This window comes from Pseudomyrmex gracilis, unplaced genomic scaffold, assembly GCF_002006095.1.
Source record: "Pseudomyrmex gracilis isolate BER0280 unplaced genomic scaffold, ASM200609v1 scaffold_0, whole genome shotgun sequence".
Lineage (NCBI taxonomy): Eukaryota > Metazoa > Arthropoda > Insecta > Hymenoptera > Formicidae > Pseudomyrmex > Pseudomyrmex gracilis.
The window spans coordinates 2742955-2759597 of record NW_018020584.1 but is presented as its reverse complement, the minus strand read 5'-3'; the positions used below and the strand labels follow the sequence as shown (position 1 = coordinate 2759597).

The window sequence follows — 16643 nt, the reverse complement described above, 5'->3', positions numbered from 1 at the left end:
AAGTTTTAAATTTGTATTATACATGTGCGATACAAATCTCAATAATTTGCTACACTAAGTTTTCCAGCGGCAGTTCAGTAAAATTTGACAAAACTAATTTTATAGCTGTTGTCGTGACAAGATAATCTCGACCGATGGCGAGTTCGCGCCATCACTATCAAAAACTGTCACACTAAATTATCCAAGGGCGCTCACAGAGAGATAAGACCGAGAGCGCGCGTGCACTCGTTCTCGAATAATAACTTTTACTTCATCGAGAAATGAAACACCGGTGTTGTATAATTTTCACACAGTCATCGAGACACGTTTTTGCACACGCGGGTCCCCATCATCTGTGACAAGTTTTCGCACAAAATCGTCGAGCGATATTGCGAGACGCTAACTGCGTTCGGTAAGTTTTTTCTCAACGACACCAAAAGAATTGCGTTGAAATCATCATCGACAAGTGTCATCGGGTTATCGGGGTCTGACATTTAATGTTTAAATCAGCTTAAACACCGTGCAACTTGTTAGTTCTCGAGAAAGATGCGCGCATTGTACACGAGTCTCGTGCTGGCGATTCTCCTCGCGAATCTCGTCGGAGGTTGGTCCTTTACGAACGTGGTGACGTCAATTGAGAATCTAATTCGGCGACAAATTAACTCCACCGTGGAAGTCTCGACCGTGAATCCCAACGTTAATACGTCGAGGGATTCGGAGATCACGAAGCAGAGTCAGATAATATTCGTTCCACGAAGACGCAAAATTTACTGCAAACAGGGCGAACAGGTCGATCGTCGCGGCAAGTGCAGACTGGTGTGGTGAATAAAATCGATAAACAAATAAGCAAGGTACATATATATATGCATATTCATTCTACTAAGTCTTCTTAAGAGTCTTATGTGCGAGTAAAATTCATAGAAACAAGACCGTTTCGTGTGAAATGTACTTGATTATTTGAAAAAAGACACAAAAATAAAAGTGCAAAAAATATAAAAGAGTCTCATTTACGTATCTTCCAAGAATTATGTACATATTAACGTTTAAGAGACAGGAAACCATCGCTCAGACTGTAAACAACAGTCTGTTAATTATAATATCGCGTATGATAATCGCTAATGCTGCGCGCGTGGCAATATAGTGTACGATTGTTTGTCGCGAAGATGCGATCAGAGGTTATCAAGACTATTAAAGTCGAGAGAAGCAGCAGACGATATTTTCACTCTTAAAGTTTCTTTTCTTTCTCTGGAAATCAATAACGTAAAACAAGAATGTGTGTATCACGACTGCGGTTAACTTGGTTCCACACACATGGAATTTTCTCCGCGTTCTGTTTTTGGGTAAAGTTGATAACTTTTTGTCAGGCCATTGACCTCGCAAATGTTTTTTTTTGGAGAACCAACTTTATTAACTGATCAATCATTGCGCGCGATCGCACAAATCGCCGTTCAAGTAAAGTTCAAGATTTCGCCACGCAGTTCTCGGTATCGCAATCTCGAATCGATGAAAAATTCCGAATACGCTGCAGTGATAAAACCATGTGCCGGCTGATAAAACCGTGCTGGCTGGCGTCTTCGCGATACTCCGCGTCGCAGATAAAGCAACTTTTAAGCCGGTTTCAGCACAAGGTCGAACTTTAATTAGCCAGTTCGTTCGTTTCCGAGTAGTCTGCTGCTTGCGTTCGATTCGACGCGACGGCGGCGGCGGTGGCGGCGTCTGAAATAGAAATCAATCGTTTCGTCGTCAGTTTCGTTCGATCAGGCAATTCGCGATCGCGGTTTTCCGAACCGAGCCAACCAACGCCGGTCAGAAAATGCGCGATCCGAGCATGCTCTATCGCACGAATCGCGATACGGGTCGTATCTGAGAATTGTTCACGTCTCGATCACGTACGTTCCAATGGAATGCGCACTCGTCCAATAGAAATTTAAAGCGAGACATACTTATAACGTGCGTTTGTGACTAACGAACTCAACTATGTACTCGAGCACTGATAATGATTCCGGACCACATGTACGGTGAGACATGACCCAAGCAGTGCGCAACGAAGTGTCGACGTGCACACCGCGATATGTTACATTTTATTTCGTAGAAAGCACTCTAATGAAGATCGGCTATAAATTTCTCCGCGGCCTCTCTGTGCCATGTGCAGAAATTGCGCGTGATTACGTGTGTCTCGCGTGACTTCTCATCCCGGTGGTTCGTACACGTCGTCTGAATACTCGAGAAGGCAATTGGTATCGGGAAAGAGGAACAACTGCGGGATCTCTGCAATTAATTCAAAACGAACTGAAAACGCAGCGTGAATTGCGCGAAACGCAGTCGCCAGGAGAAGCGAAATCTCGCAAGCGGTTTCCTTCAATCGTTGATCGCGCGCTCTCTGTACACCGCGCTCGTATATATACACAATCATGAGGCTTTCATTAGCCATAACGTTCGCGATAGCGTTATTATTTTTCTTCCTGTCGGGAACGAGCACACGCTCGACCAAGTCGAACGTATTGCGGAAGGAAAAAGAGTTCCGGCGCTTTGATAGCTTTGAAGACAAAAAAGAATCAATCAAAGAAGGATCAATAATTAATGTCCCTTTACAATGCCCGCCGGAAAAGATGAAAGTTGGAAATCGCTGCAGAATTGTTATTTAGGTAAGAAAAAAAAAATACCGGAGATTTGTCGCGCTACGAGACAAACGTCAATAAGTCATCGCACACATGTTAATAGTAACCACAAACACACACGCGCGCGCGCGGATTATTATCTCTATTATTAAATCTTCAAAGTTAATTAAAGAGATAAAGCTAAAAACCAAAAGAATATTTTTGTTAATTTATTAATCAATTGAATTTTTTTTTAAAACCCAAAGTATAATTATGACAATTCTAAACTCTTCCCAAAAGTTCTTCCCGGAGTTCGAATTGCTTTAATTACATTTCGAATTTTTGGATTTTTCGTTACGAACTGGAAATCGTTTCTCAATACCTTGTAGAAATTTGAAATTTTTCCGTGTGTTTATTGAATATTAAGTGCTACTTATATTTGCTATAAAAGAATAAATATATTCCAAAACCGACAATTGTTGTAAATTTGTGCAAATCAAATTGCATGTATTATTTAATATTTTTCTCGCGTGTCTGCCTATTTATCACTAATATCGGGTCTTATGACGCATTGACGTCAGTCAAACACACGTTCGCAGTGTTCGCACTTATGTCTAGTTGATAGTATGACGTAAACTTGTGTGATTCCCCGACAAAGTGTGTAACACTTAAAAGTTTATTTCCTTCGGCGGAAGTTGCTAGAGAATCATCGAATATTCCTACTACTCGTCTATCAGATGTGCACGCAATCATCACTTCGTATCGATCTCTTTATAAGCCCTTCGAGTTTAAATATATACATTAAATCGCTCAGAACTTTAGTCACAGCTAAAGTCTATTCTACTTTCTTTTGTATAATAGTTCTAGTTCTTCATATTGCTGTGTGTAAAACACCTGAGTGTAGATAAACTCATGATGATCACTTTTATGTCTACAGTCGCAATGATAAGAACGTCTTTGGTTTTTTGTTACAGAATCTTCGTAGAGCTAGAATTGAACGACTACCATATATTCTTCTTTTTTCTTTCCTCCTCTCTCACGAAAGAAGAGTATTCTCGAATGGGGAGACACAGGAAAATTGTTTCAAAGAAAGAGCCGGAAATAATTACGGGAGGAAATAATAGATCTATATAAAATACCAATCAATAATATATAAGATCTATAGTCACACATAAAAAACTTGTGGATTTCCTTTGAAGCAAAATGTCACGACCAGATCTTGATTTTATTATCTATAAATACCACTCTATATTTGTTATCAAACACCTACAATCTGCACTGAGAAAAAAAACCTGGTGAATCGGAGATTTTTTTTTTTTATAGTTTTGAATTAAGAAAATCAAGTAGTTAAAAACTTGACTTTAAATACAATTTGACCGCGGAACAAACGCATCTTGTTATCATCACTTTTTTCTCAGTATGGATTTAATTGCGTTGTCAAAACAAAACTTTTATAGTATTAAAATTATACTTAATTAGAGATTAATTGTATTTTATAAGACAATTAAATTATCTAAAATCTTAAAAAAACTAAGTTTTCTGAAATTACTTGAAATATATATACAGATTTATAGAAATAAATATGACATATATATATGTGTACACATATTTTAACAATATACAAACTACAATACCACCGTATGTAATTAAAAATATGTGAAAAGGAGTTTAATATTCGTGTATATTTAATCTTGTTTTATCATGACTATCGCAAAATATACAAAACATGTCAAGCCGTAAATTACGCATTTTTTCCATCATCCGCATTATCTCTCAATTATTTTATTTGTAATATGTGTATGTGAGAAAACCTTGTGATTAAATACAATCATTCTCAATAGTTTATCACACTGCGGAAGTTTCGGATAAAACCTCGTGCGTAAGCAATCAGGATATGATTTCAACCGCCAATTAAGGGTGACAAAATGGAAAAGAGGCAGGAAACCACACGCTGATGAGGGGCTCTAGTTGTACATATATATATAAATACATGTGCTTTTATTGTGCCATTGTGTTATTAGCAAATTGACGCTACGTGAGCCAAGAGGAAAAAGCAAGCATTCACTTTGGTAATCGAAATAGAGTGCGGTGATTGAAAGATTGCGCATTATCTGTGACAATGGCACCAGCGCGATTGTTTCTGTTGATTCTCGTGGTGATAATGTTGGCATTCGCAAGTGACGCACGGCCATTGAGTTTTCCCAAGAGAATTCGAACGCAGTGTCCACCAGGCTATAAGCCCATTCGTTCGGGTGCATGCAGGAAAATCTTGGTCCCAGTCTCTTAAAATTAATTTCCCGTATATAAGGTAAACATATCAGAGTATGTTGTTCACCAAAACATATTCTTTGCTTTTTTTTTATTTCTTGTGTTCAAAATATTTCTTTTTTTTATTTTAAGAGTGTAATTATTCAAGAAAAATAGATAATGAACGTTTTATATTTGAGTCATTATTATAAATTGAAGTAAATCGATTGTTAATAAACAATTGTTTTCTTTAATTGTAGATAAAATGACACGGGAGAGCCACAGCAATGGAATTTGTGTCTTTATTCGCTTTATTAACAATAAATAACTTCACAAAGGTTCTAGTTTTTCTCTTTTAACGCGAATATACAATTAAATTGTATAGCTTATTGCAGAACTAATAAAAGTCTATATGTCTAAAAAAAAGTCTATAAGTAAAAAATTGTCAATATCGTGTTCTTATATACCTTCTTACTTATCGACTATTGAAATATATGTACTCATATATTACACATAAATTATTGTCATCTTATCAACGACAGAAATAATTAATTTACACTTTACCAAGTGAGTTCAAGCGTTCAGGAGCATGATATAACTGATAGTCGGTAACATCGATGCTTCGCGAAACCTACTGACGCAATGAATATCTTGAATCTCGAAGATAATTCACTTATTTTCTTATAGATAGCACTAGTAACATCAATATTATCAATGTGATATAAAAATTTCTTTATATTATATTTTTATATATTAATTTTTTTTCTAAATCTAAGCGATTCAAATTGAGAAACTCTTAACGAATCACGTAACTCGTTCTGTAATAATTTTTTTCTACTCGTACACACACTTATACTTCACACAATTTAATGTCTAGTAATATTAATTTTTTTTTTTTTAACACAAGAGTCTTTCTGCATCATTAAACAACTTCTCGCAGAAGTGCTACCTTGAGATGTTAATGTTATGAAAACCGATCTTAGAATAAGTTGATTTCATATGCAAATTTAAACGCCTACGTTGTTCACCAGGTTGTTCGATATATGTAAAAAAAATCTGTTGCTTATCGTATTTGAATATTCTAGATCATAGCTAACGAGCTGCGTATAAATTCCCACACAGACATCCATCCATCCAGACATTTATTAGACATCTATTAGATGTCGCATGGAGCTGTCGACGTCTAATAGACGTCTAATAGTGTTTTTCTTCTGTGTGGGTTATAATTACTATGTTTCCATTGACAAAGAATTTTCAAACATTTCTGATGATACTTAATCAATTTCGTTACGTAGCAACAATGGGGAAAAAAAATGTTACGTTCGCATTTCTTCAATCTGATAAGACTGAAAAACATCGAAAGAAATCAATGTTTAGGAATTCATCTAACGATAATCATACATATGCTTATCTAAGGCTTACGTATAATAAAAATATACGTGAGAAAGCGAGTGTATGAGATTAAAACACACGATTATATCTTGAATATAACAACATTTGCGCAAACTTCTCTCTAGAAAAGTTTCGAAGTAAATTTAAGCTGAGATAAAAATATGTGTGAAATTTAAACTTTCGAGTATGTTGCGCGGAGATACGCATTTTCTCTCCTGTCCTTCGCTTAAGTTTTAAAGTTCTTATCGTCTGGTATAGGCAATAAACTTTTTTACACTTTCTTTTTTAAACTGATAAATTAAAATGTTTTTGCTAACTTCCGGATTGAGTAATCGTAAATAAATTCGCAGAATAGAACTTCTTGAGTGATACGAACAGGAAGTGATAATATGTTATCGCGACCGCATCGTGTTTTTTATTTCACTTTCATCGCGATGATGTACAAAACGTTAAATTCAAAAGTCGCAAAAAAATTAATGAGCACCTCTTATCGCTGACACGATTCGCGACGAGTGCGCTCGCGGTGCGCGCCGATCGTTCACGCGTGAGGCAAAGAAATACGCGCCGAGGAGTGTTCGTCTCATCAGTCTATCGCGGCGCGAGCTCGTGGTGGAGCGCTCAGGTGTGCATTCGTGTTGCTTATCGTGGCGCAAGAGGTTTCACAGATTTGCGCCAGATTCATTTTCGCGAAGAAATCGAACAATCGCCCAATGTAACAATCGAGCGACATCGAGCTCTTTCGCGCTTTTATACCAAATCGTGATAACTGCGAGGAATTGTGTGATAACAATGCAACTGCAACGATTCGGTGCATCATATGAGTGCCAGATGTTGCGGGTCGGTGCGAAAATGTTCCTTTTCACGATTGTCATAATCTTCAGTGGATTCGTCGTGGGACAGGTTGCCACGCAATATCACGGTGATCCCGACGACATCGTCTTTCCGGGACCATTGAGCTCGAATTCGAAGGAAAGAGCCCTCAGTAAATCCGCGAAGGACTTGATGCGTGAAAGCAATGCGGTAAATTGGTACACATTGGTTCTGTTATTCTATTATCATCAAAGCGATAAAGATATGCACACACGCACACATGCACTGTTTATAAAATATAAATTAATTCAAACGCGAATTAATACGTTAAAAAAACTACGTTAATATACATTAAAAATATTGAAATCTCCAGCGCTAATTGTTTACTAAAGAGTCTTGTTAATTTTTGTTCAAATAGAAAATTATTAACACGAGAAAATCTTCCAATAGGAGGACTTATTTTTTTTAAACGAAGCTAAATATTATTCTGGATTAACAAATATATATAATGGTGCTAAATTATCGCTAGTTTGACATTTCATTTCACACTCACTTCGATACTTAATACAACTTCGAAAGTAAATTAACCGTAAGTATGACAGCGATACACAAGCGCGTTGCAACACCTTCGCTCCCGAGACTCACTTTCCGAAATGACGTACGAAGGCTGAGTTTGCCAATGTCGAGGATGTAATCGGAACGCGACACGTTTCTGATTCGCGGCACGTTACACATACGCGGCTCGATCTAAACCCGATCACATCTCACCTCGAGATCGTACAAATGTTCAAATATGTCTGATCAATTAGTTTGTTACGGATCGATAATTCCGTTGATTAAATCTATGCGCGCGTTAGCGCACGTAACAAGGAACAAAATCGCTAGATAATAATGCGGTTGAAAGATATAGAGGCGCGCGAAAGTATATATGTGTATGTAGCGCGAGATAATGACTTCGTAAATGCAACTGCAGAAACGACTGAATAAACAAGTTTTTTGTAGAGAGATCCTCGTGTCAATAAGAACAGGACTATTAACTATGCGATAATTGTAATATCGTCATCATTATCGTCACACATCTGAGTCACCGAGTAGCGAAATCGAGAATCAATAAAACATAACGGCGCCTAAGAGTTAAACCTGAGGCGCACAGCCTTGCCTCCTCGCAAGGTCGAGATTACCGCGAGACGCCTTCGTCCAAGGAAAAGTAGATTGTTATTCGCGGTCGGTTATCGTGAAGTAGTTTCTTGAGGTTTTCTGAGATTTTCAACACAGTGCAAGTTCGGAAATATTTATGCGCGCGACAAAGCTGAGATTTAAACAGAAAATCGTTCTTAGAAAGCGCACTCGCGATGTGTCTTCGGCACGCGAAATATTTCTCGATTATGCAAATCGTACTGAACGCTCGCAACTGGTTTTCTAAATCCCACGAAGACCGTGTCGCGCTCATTGTGTCACTAGGGAAAATATTTCTTTCGAAATTGATGGAGCAACAAATGCTTCTCGTGAGCGTCATTGTGCACGTTGTATAAAAAATGATTTCCTGTTGATAACAGAAAAACGTCATGTTAATTTTTTTCCGTTAATTAGCTTTAGACCGCCGGCATGACGCTGTATGGCATCGCTTCTATTGGAACGCTAATATTATACCGTATTTTAGAGAAGAGTTCTCTTTCGTCTGACTTGATTTGTGAGAAAAAATATTTAGAAAATCTAAATATGTTGTTAAATGGTGTAGTTTAGCTTTCGAATTCGCCGTAATCTAAGATGCAAAATTTATTTATACATGATTAGCTTAGTAATAATGCTACTGTGATGAAAGACTTTTGCAATTCGACTTCAAAAACGTAACCAGCGACATAAAAAACTCTTAGAAAATTTTTCTCACCATTTTTCAAAGTTTGAAAATTTGATACTTTTCACTTCACTTAATATATACAAATATGGCGGAAAAAATACCATATTTTTAAAAAATACCGGCGGTCTAAAGGTTAAGGAAACTTGTTTAAGGTCGTTCGTCAAATTTAGATACAAATTGTTTGCTTTTTTGTAGCTATGTATATATCTCACAGTAAAAGAATATTCTCGAAAACCTGTTTGAGAATCGTGATCTGAACCTACAAGCAATTTCGCGCTCATTTAAAAGCAGTGGTTATCAATGATTCACACCCTACTATTTTTTATTCTTTTACATTTTTTTTTTTTTTCTTAAAAGCATCGAAAAGCCAGTGATCTTTTGAATACTATCTAAACCTCTTAAAAAGAGTTACTCGGACAGCTAAACAACAAGATTATTTCTACGCGATCACATTCAAGAAAAGTGAATTCTTTATCTCTTCTAAATCCAATTTTTTGCATTCTTTGCTTTTGAGATTTCAGTAATATGGATCATTGACCGATGTTTGCCAAGATAATTTTCTCCTTAGTCACACGAAGTATCCGCGCAATCGAACAGGATGATTCACATTTACGGGAATACCCTATCGATTTTTATATATTTATCCTTTTGATCAATATTTATGAGAATGCATCGCGGAAAGAAATAATTACCTGCCGTGGATAATTATTTCTTTCCAATCATCCAGCACGCATTTAACACTTATTATATTTTATCTCTCTTTTCGATATCTTGTTCTTATCCTTGATAGTTTATTATATTGTTGCGCACATAGTATTGAAATAATCTTGTAAGAAATTTTAATTACAAATTGATTGCTCATACTGAGTTTTCCAGGATATTTAGCGGCCGCAGACATAAAATAACCGAGAGTAATATCTGTTAATATTGTCTCAATAACGAAATCCTTAATTGTTTTCAACAAGTCACGAAATAAGCGGCAACTAAGTTTATCAATAGTGACTGCACCTGTGATTCATCGTCATTGAGCTTTATCGCTATCGCAGATTTGTAGATTATTTTTTAAAGATCTTTTTAAGTGCGTGTTACGTAGGTAGAAAAAATAACTCCACATACATACAATATACGTACTTACGATAATATACGTTATTTTCAGATACCAGTAAATTTAGCCGCTAGATTAAATTCCATAGATTCAGTGGATGAATTCATGCAGCTTCTTCAAGGTGTTCCCGAGAGCGAAACGCGTACGTCGTCATTCTTATTCAGTAAGTGCATTTGATTGTCGCGTTTGTATATTATTTAGAAATAATAATCTCTCGAGGAAACAAATCAGTCGTAAGGTAGAAATAAAAAAAATCACGCTTATTCACTGCAAACACCAACTTATTATTTCGTAGCTAAAACATTTTGAATAAAATTCTGGTAATATATTTTAATTGAATACAATATCTCATTAAAAAAAAATTATTACTTATATTTTAATTGCGTCCTAACGTGACGTTGAACATATCATTTAGAAAAATCAGTTGTTTATCGAACGACAAATCCCGCCGCACAGTGCGTGTGACAAAATCAATATTTTCTACTTAAACACAAGAGGGAGAGTTAAACTGTAGCGGTGTGTCTTCTCATTGTTAACACAACCGCGCGGTTATCAATGTAAACCAAGATCATCCCGTAAGTCTACACGCAAATCGTACGCTACTACTAATTATTATTAACGCTAATATCATATCTCAAAAAATTAATCGATATCGTTTTACGGTGAAAATAAGAATAATTTAAAAGAATACTTTATAAAAAAATTATTTAAAAACTTTTACTCAACATGACAGAGCGTACGTCTGTTGTTGTAAATAAATTATTCGTCCTGCGTCTGTTACTTTCTGTGTAATAGATTTACTCTTCGACCTTACTGTACTTACAATAAACAAGTTTGTGAATCTGAAAATTGATATTAATTGGTCCTCTAACTGAATCATCGACACCGAATTTGTTCCCCATGTAACGCACGTTAAGCGGACGGACGTCATGTTTTTTGTTCTTGAAATCTTCCCAGTTAAATGTTTTAATATAGTTTTTCAATTGTAAACGGGCCTCGAAAGCTTTCACCTCGCTTAATCGGGTTTCGTCAAAGCTTCTTAAAGGCTTTAAGTAACCGCCAAAATGAGTGTTCGGTATCGAGTAATACCAATTTGCCAGCACTTCATCCAAACTTGGTATTTTCCTTTGTGGAATTTCTATTATCTTATTAGGAAATTCACTTTCTTCTGTCTTCGGCGTACGTGAGCATTGCTTACTGTTGGTTAAAGGCGAATATGCGATCAGAAGTGTACACTTCCGCTTCCAGGATTTTTGTTCACACAAATTTGTCCAGTGATACGCGAATGGAGAATCTAAAACAATCCAAATGTTTTCTTTATTAAGACATTGAATAAGATTGGATTTTACAAACAATGTTTTTAACATTTATATAAATATTAGTACCTAATAATAATCAACATTTATTACATAAGTAATATTTATTATTTTGATTCTTTTTAAATTTTTCCTATTTTTTCAATTTAATCTTTATTTGTCTAACTAAAATTTTAATATTTAATATTTATATGTAGCTTTATATTTAGCACTGTGACTTGGTAAGCATTTTCGTGTATGTAATTATTATTGCTGCGTATTTCATTGTAATTTTCAATTAAATATCGATTTAAAAATTATATTATTATTTCTAATACCTTTCGACATATATTGTTTCAAGTACCGCATCACACCAACCGCCTGCACGTATTTCATCGAGTTAGCAATAACAGGTCCATCTCCTTGACCGCACTCTATGGTGATGGCTGTACTGGTTGATGGTGCCATTTCCTCTTTCAATTCTGCCCTATTAGTGTTCTGTACCGCCTGCGACATAATCTTGTACTCGAAGAGATTACGAAGAAGCTGGTCGTCGAGATGATAACTTTGATCCTTGATCTCGGCGTCGATCTTCTCACTTTCGCTTTCGTCGTCGCTCAGACATTGTTCCTTAACAATTTCACATATGTCGTAGTCTTCCTCACTCACGAGCGTTGTGACGTTCGAATCGCTGTTTTGCTCAACATCTATCACATTCTTCATTTCACCGCTCGTCGACGGTTTACTCTCGTGCAGCGAATTCTTGTTGCTCGCAGATAGTACAGTATTACTGTTCTCTTCCGTTCTCTTTGACATCCTACACGAAGAATAATATCGGTTTTAAATACATTTAATATAAAAAAGAAAAAAAATGTTACAAACTTCCGAGAATAGAATTTAATCGCTAAATATACGTCTCTTAAATCCGGAAGTGTAACTAACGAATATGCACACAATTTGTTCTTATAATTTTAATGTCTCACCCATGTATATAGTTTTCAAAAGTCAAATCCGAGATTGGTAAAATATTTTGAAACGAATGGGATTCCTGTTTCATTTTGTTTATAAATTTAACTACTCGAATCTTTCCCGTGATTGTCCTTCCATCGAACCACACGAGTTGCACATCATCCGCGAGGAGATCTCCGAATTCGGGGATTATTTTATCGGCAAATAACAAATAATGATTTACAACTGAGACTGCTTCACTGGTCATTTTCGTGCTGTAAGAAGACAATGACGATGTGCGTACAATAGTATGTAACAATGATTTAATATGATTAAATCGCTTATCTTTCAACAATTATTTGCGTTATGATTAACAGATTAGATGTTGTCTTACTTTCTTACAATAACACAGAACAATTACTTTTATAGTTGTTTGCACCGTTTACAATTATATTACATGGTATATTAATAATAAAAACACAGTTTTGTAAAAAAAAAAAAAAACACGTAAGCGAATCTCAACAGGTTTAAACAGTCGTAAGGCGAGAGAGTGAGTGAGCGTGCTGTTACATTGGCGGCTTCTTGGAGTGAGCCACGTGCTGACCAAAAAGCAAAGCAAGTAAAAGAGCCAGCCAATCACGTAGCGAGATTGACCATTAAAAATCGATTGAGTTAATCGATTCGATTTCTCGCATCAAATTCGATAGTATTTAAATTGATATTAAATATTTTCTCAAATTAAACATTATTTTTATCAGGTGGCCAAAAAACAAAGAAAGGGATAGAGAGGTTTAACAGGAATACTGACAAAAATTCCTTTCAGGTAGTAGAATCGGCGAGGGCCAGGAAAGATCGAACGCAATGACGCCGCCGCAAGCAAGATGCATGCCGGAGCTGCAACCCGTTTCTCTAAAAGTGGACAACGATCCTTCGGTGATCATTTTCCCATCCTGCACAAGAGTCAACAGATGCGGTGGATGTTGCGGTAGCACTCTGCTCTCGTGCCAGCCAGTAGCCACGGAGATCAGAAACTTCCAGGTAATCGATTGTTCTCGAGATGAAATATACGAAATAAAACACCCCTATTATTACGAACGCCCAACTGGTGAGACAACGATTGCTGAACATCTCTTTTTATTTCGTCTCACTTTCGCGTTTTGTTGCTCAGGTGATCGTGTCGACGATAGAACTACAGTTCCGAGGCAAGCGAATTATCCCGGTTGAGGAGCACACTAAGTGCACGTGCGACTGCAAAATGAAGGAGGAGGTAATTTGACAACAACCGATAATTGGCGGATAATCGGCGCCTTCCTGCTTAACTGGGCCGCGAGTTTCACACCTCGCGTATTATCTCGTTGCATCGTTTCTTACGCGCGACGTGTGTTTGTTGATACAAACGTGCGTGCCGCTCGGCAGAGAGCGATTTACGTCAGTCAACCGGCGCACGAGCGCCTCACTTCCGAGTATCTCGACAATGCTCGAAAATGCATTAGAAATGCAGAAGCGACCTGCGATCCGACGACGTGAATCATTTTTCACGTGTGCGCGCGCGTGCATCCTTACTTCACATCCCGCGTCCTTCAGATTCGTTACGGGAGATTGACGTTTCAATTACGAGATATTATATCATCGCGGATGTATATATAAAAGAATCTTTTGAAGTCAAATAAAGTTGTACAAAAAAATACTAAATACTTGTTACAAAACGCGTATCTCGAACGCTCGGGAGGCAATTTGTAAGCGGTAACTTTGCATACGTAACTCAAATAAAACGGCGATTTCTCAATGTATCAAGTTTGCCAATTACGTTTTATACATGGCTACAATTGCCGTTTCCTCGCGTGAAGTGTGTCAATGCGGACACAGGCAAAATTTCATTCGTACACAACGTCTAAGCGCGCGTGCGGCAAGATGTTGATAAGTTTTTTTTTTTTTTTTTTTTTTGCTGATGATTCACATTTCGCTTTCGTCACTTACTGTTACGTTACAGCATTGCAACGAAAAACAGCATTACGAGCCGCAAAACTGCATGTGCATCTGCAACAACGTCGACGAGGAGGAGAAATGCCGGCAGAGCAACGGCACGAAGATCTGGGACGCGGGGAGCTGCGTCTGCTCGTGCAGGAACATCGAGCCGTGCAGCACTGGATATTACTTCAACCACAACACGTGCAGGTGTGAGCTAAAAGAATAGGGGAAATCCGCTAGAAGAACACCTCTCTCTTCTCTCATTGCACTTTTTTGTTGTAATATGACGACTTGTAATCCGCGCGCGAACGCACCGATCTTGTTCTCTGCTCATCGAAGTGCTCTGGACTAGTTTTGGTCGGCTTCGTTTTTCGCGAATTTTGCAAGTTACTCACTCCTTTCTTGCATCTTCCTTGAATGAACATCAGACATCCCATGTCTTCGTTTAAAATTTGGGTTCTTTCCTCTCATTTTGTATACAGGGTTGTAAAATGTCTCTCTTTCTTTCTCTCTCTTTCTCTACAAAGTCTTGCAATTTTGATCAAGAGCACAACAATGGAAACAAGATTCGCTTTCACCTGGCAAGACTTCTACTTATATTCTAGTTGCATTAAACCACACAATGTGACGTGTACTTATTACTATCTCATGACGTAACATTTAAAGGTGGAATGTGTCCCGTACTAACATCTGCCGCTTTGAGGAAATCGTTACTTAACGATGTAATAACCCGGAAGAAATCTTTTTAAACAATCGGATTGGATGTATGTACATGTGAATGATGTCCTGCACTGTTGACGCAACTTGGCACGAAATTACTGTTACGTTTTCCGCAAATTGTTTCGCACATAACTCGCAAATGTGTTCCAGATGTGGACCGATAGGGTTGACTAGACCATTAGACAGGTTCGCATCCACGAAAGGTACGAATTACGATTTCTCTAATCGTCGGCCGCCAAACGTGCCGCCCGTCCAGGTATTCCCGTTGGACCCGACAGATCCTAGAAGGAGGCACAAAGAGGATCCGGAATACAAGTAACAAGAATTCGAACGGACGCACACAGATTACAAGACTGCTACGAAACGCACCTCCACCGTCATTTTTGTTAGTCTGTCGTTACGTAGACGAAACTTCTCATTATAATAATTCGTTAATCTAGGAATGGGAAACATCGATTTTATTCCATTTTCCTTCTTTCAGATTGTACGCAATTGTTTCGTGTACACTGAGAAAAAAACTGCTGAATCGAACTGATTACATAAGGTAATCAAAGATTGCCAATCAATTATTCGTCATACTAAAAAAACATCATGTTATTTTAAATCTTATGAGCTTGAATTAAGAACCAAGTAAACTCCAAATAATTATCTGCAACTAAATTATATTTTCTTGACGTTTAGTGTTTTTTTATCAGTGTAACTGTTACAATGACTTGAAATTTTATAGACAATGTCAAATTTTTACGAAGTTTAAATACATCGGTTTCCAATACGTTTAAGATATTACATATTCTAAAACTCTTTTAGCATTGGTGCGTTTGAAATGCATAAAATAATAAGATACTGAATGATGTCATTCTGTTGCTCAGTGGTAAAAGGAATGTAAAAATTTACATTCTTTTACACATATATGTATTTGTAATATTTGTACTTCCACTTTTGAGCTTATGGAATGCCATCGACTTTTCTAGTTCCAGGGTGTTGCCTTGTTGAAGTATTACATATGTTTACTGAAATAATATTGTGATACAAATATATGAAAGGAATACAAATGTGGTCATTCTCGTTCAAACACACAATGTCATTTCTGTTATAGAATTATTGTTCTTGTATCCATTGTTACAATAACGTAGCAACTGCTCATATTATTTGGTTCCACTTATCACATAAGACACAACAGATGAATTTACAATGCAACATATGCAGGAGAACTTTTTTGATTGACATCACAGACACAGACATTACTCTTGTTAATTAATATTTATGTCTAAGTCATTCTCATATATACAACAATATAAAGTTCTTAGTATTAAGTACACGTGTATAATATTGGACAAATACAATTGTTGTACCAATTACTGCTTTCTTGTAACGGTTATGTTTTCTAAATCCTGTAACTCCTTTTTCTTATTACGTTCTTCACTGTGCCGCAAATACGTGACTACAGATTTGTTGACTCTCAAGATATCACTGTAACTCTCGCTTATAGATTTAACAGATTTGGCTATATCACCTGAAAAAAAAGAGAAAAATATTTACATTCTAACGTCCATGACGGTATCTTGCGTTAAATTGTAGTTTTCAAAGTTTTTTTTCTTAAGAAACGTTAATAAGATCTATAAGAGATCTTACAAAAGCTGGTTCTCTTATTAGTTTTTACTCTTATAAACGACAGATATATAAGAAATATAATTATTTGTATACAACATATAATTTTTTAAACA

At 36.7% G+C, this 16643-nt stretch overlaps 2 protein-coding genes and 1 long non-coding RNA gene across 5 annotated transcripts; 2 read left to right on the top strand and 1 right to left on the bottom strand.

Moving 5' to 3' along the window:
• The first annotated feature begins 376 nt into the window (after positions 1-376).
• Positions 377-4076, top strand: LOC109856550. The gene is made up of 3 exons (XR_002250397.1): positions 377-391; positions 514-830; positions 3551-4076. It is a non-coding gene; the product is annotated as an uncharacterized LOC109856550 (long non-coding RNA).
• Positions 4077-6777: 2701 nt separating this feature from the next.
• LOC109854845 (vascular endothelial growth factor A-like) lies at positions 6778-16277 on the top strand. Of its 2 annotated transcripts, none has more exons than XM_020428420.1 (6): positions 6778-7235; positions 10040-10151; positions 13055-13269; positions 13400-13498; positions 14222-14406; positions 15070-16277. In XM_020428420.1, exons 1-6 carry the CDS (start codon positions 7005-7007, stop codon positions 15236-15238), a joined length of 1011 nt encoding a protein of 336 aa, XP_020284009.1. In that variant the 5' UTR covers positions 6778-7004; the 3' UTR covers positions 15239-16277. The 2 variants fall into 2 exon arrangements, with proteins under 2 accessions (XP_020284009.1, XP_020284096.1); XM_020428507.1 differs by having other exon boundaries at positions 7167-7243.
• On the bottom strand, positions 10163-16359 carry LOC109854740. 2 transcript variants are annotated; one of them, XM_020428282.1, is made up of 4 exons: positions 12626-13047; positions 12267-12506; positions 11622-12100; positions 10163-11282 (listed from the first exon to the last, which is right to left on the bottom strand). In XM_020428282.1, the coding sequence occupies exons 2-4, from the start codon at positions 12497-12499 to the stop codon at positions 10786-10788; spliced, it is 1209 nt and encodes a 402-aa protein (XP_020283871.1). In that variant the 5' UTR covers positions 12500-12506; positions 12626-13047; the 3' UTR covers positions 10163-10785. The 2 variants fall into 2 exon arrangements, with proteins under 2 accessions (XP_020283871.1, XP_020283781.1); XM_020428192.1 differs by lacking the exon at positions 12626-13047 and adding an exon at positions 16272-16359 and having other exon boundaries at positions 10166-11282.
• Positions 16360-16643: the final 284 nt, after the last annotated feature.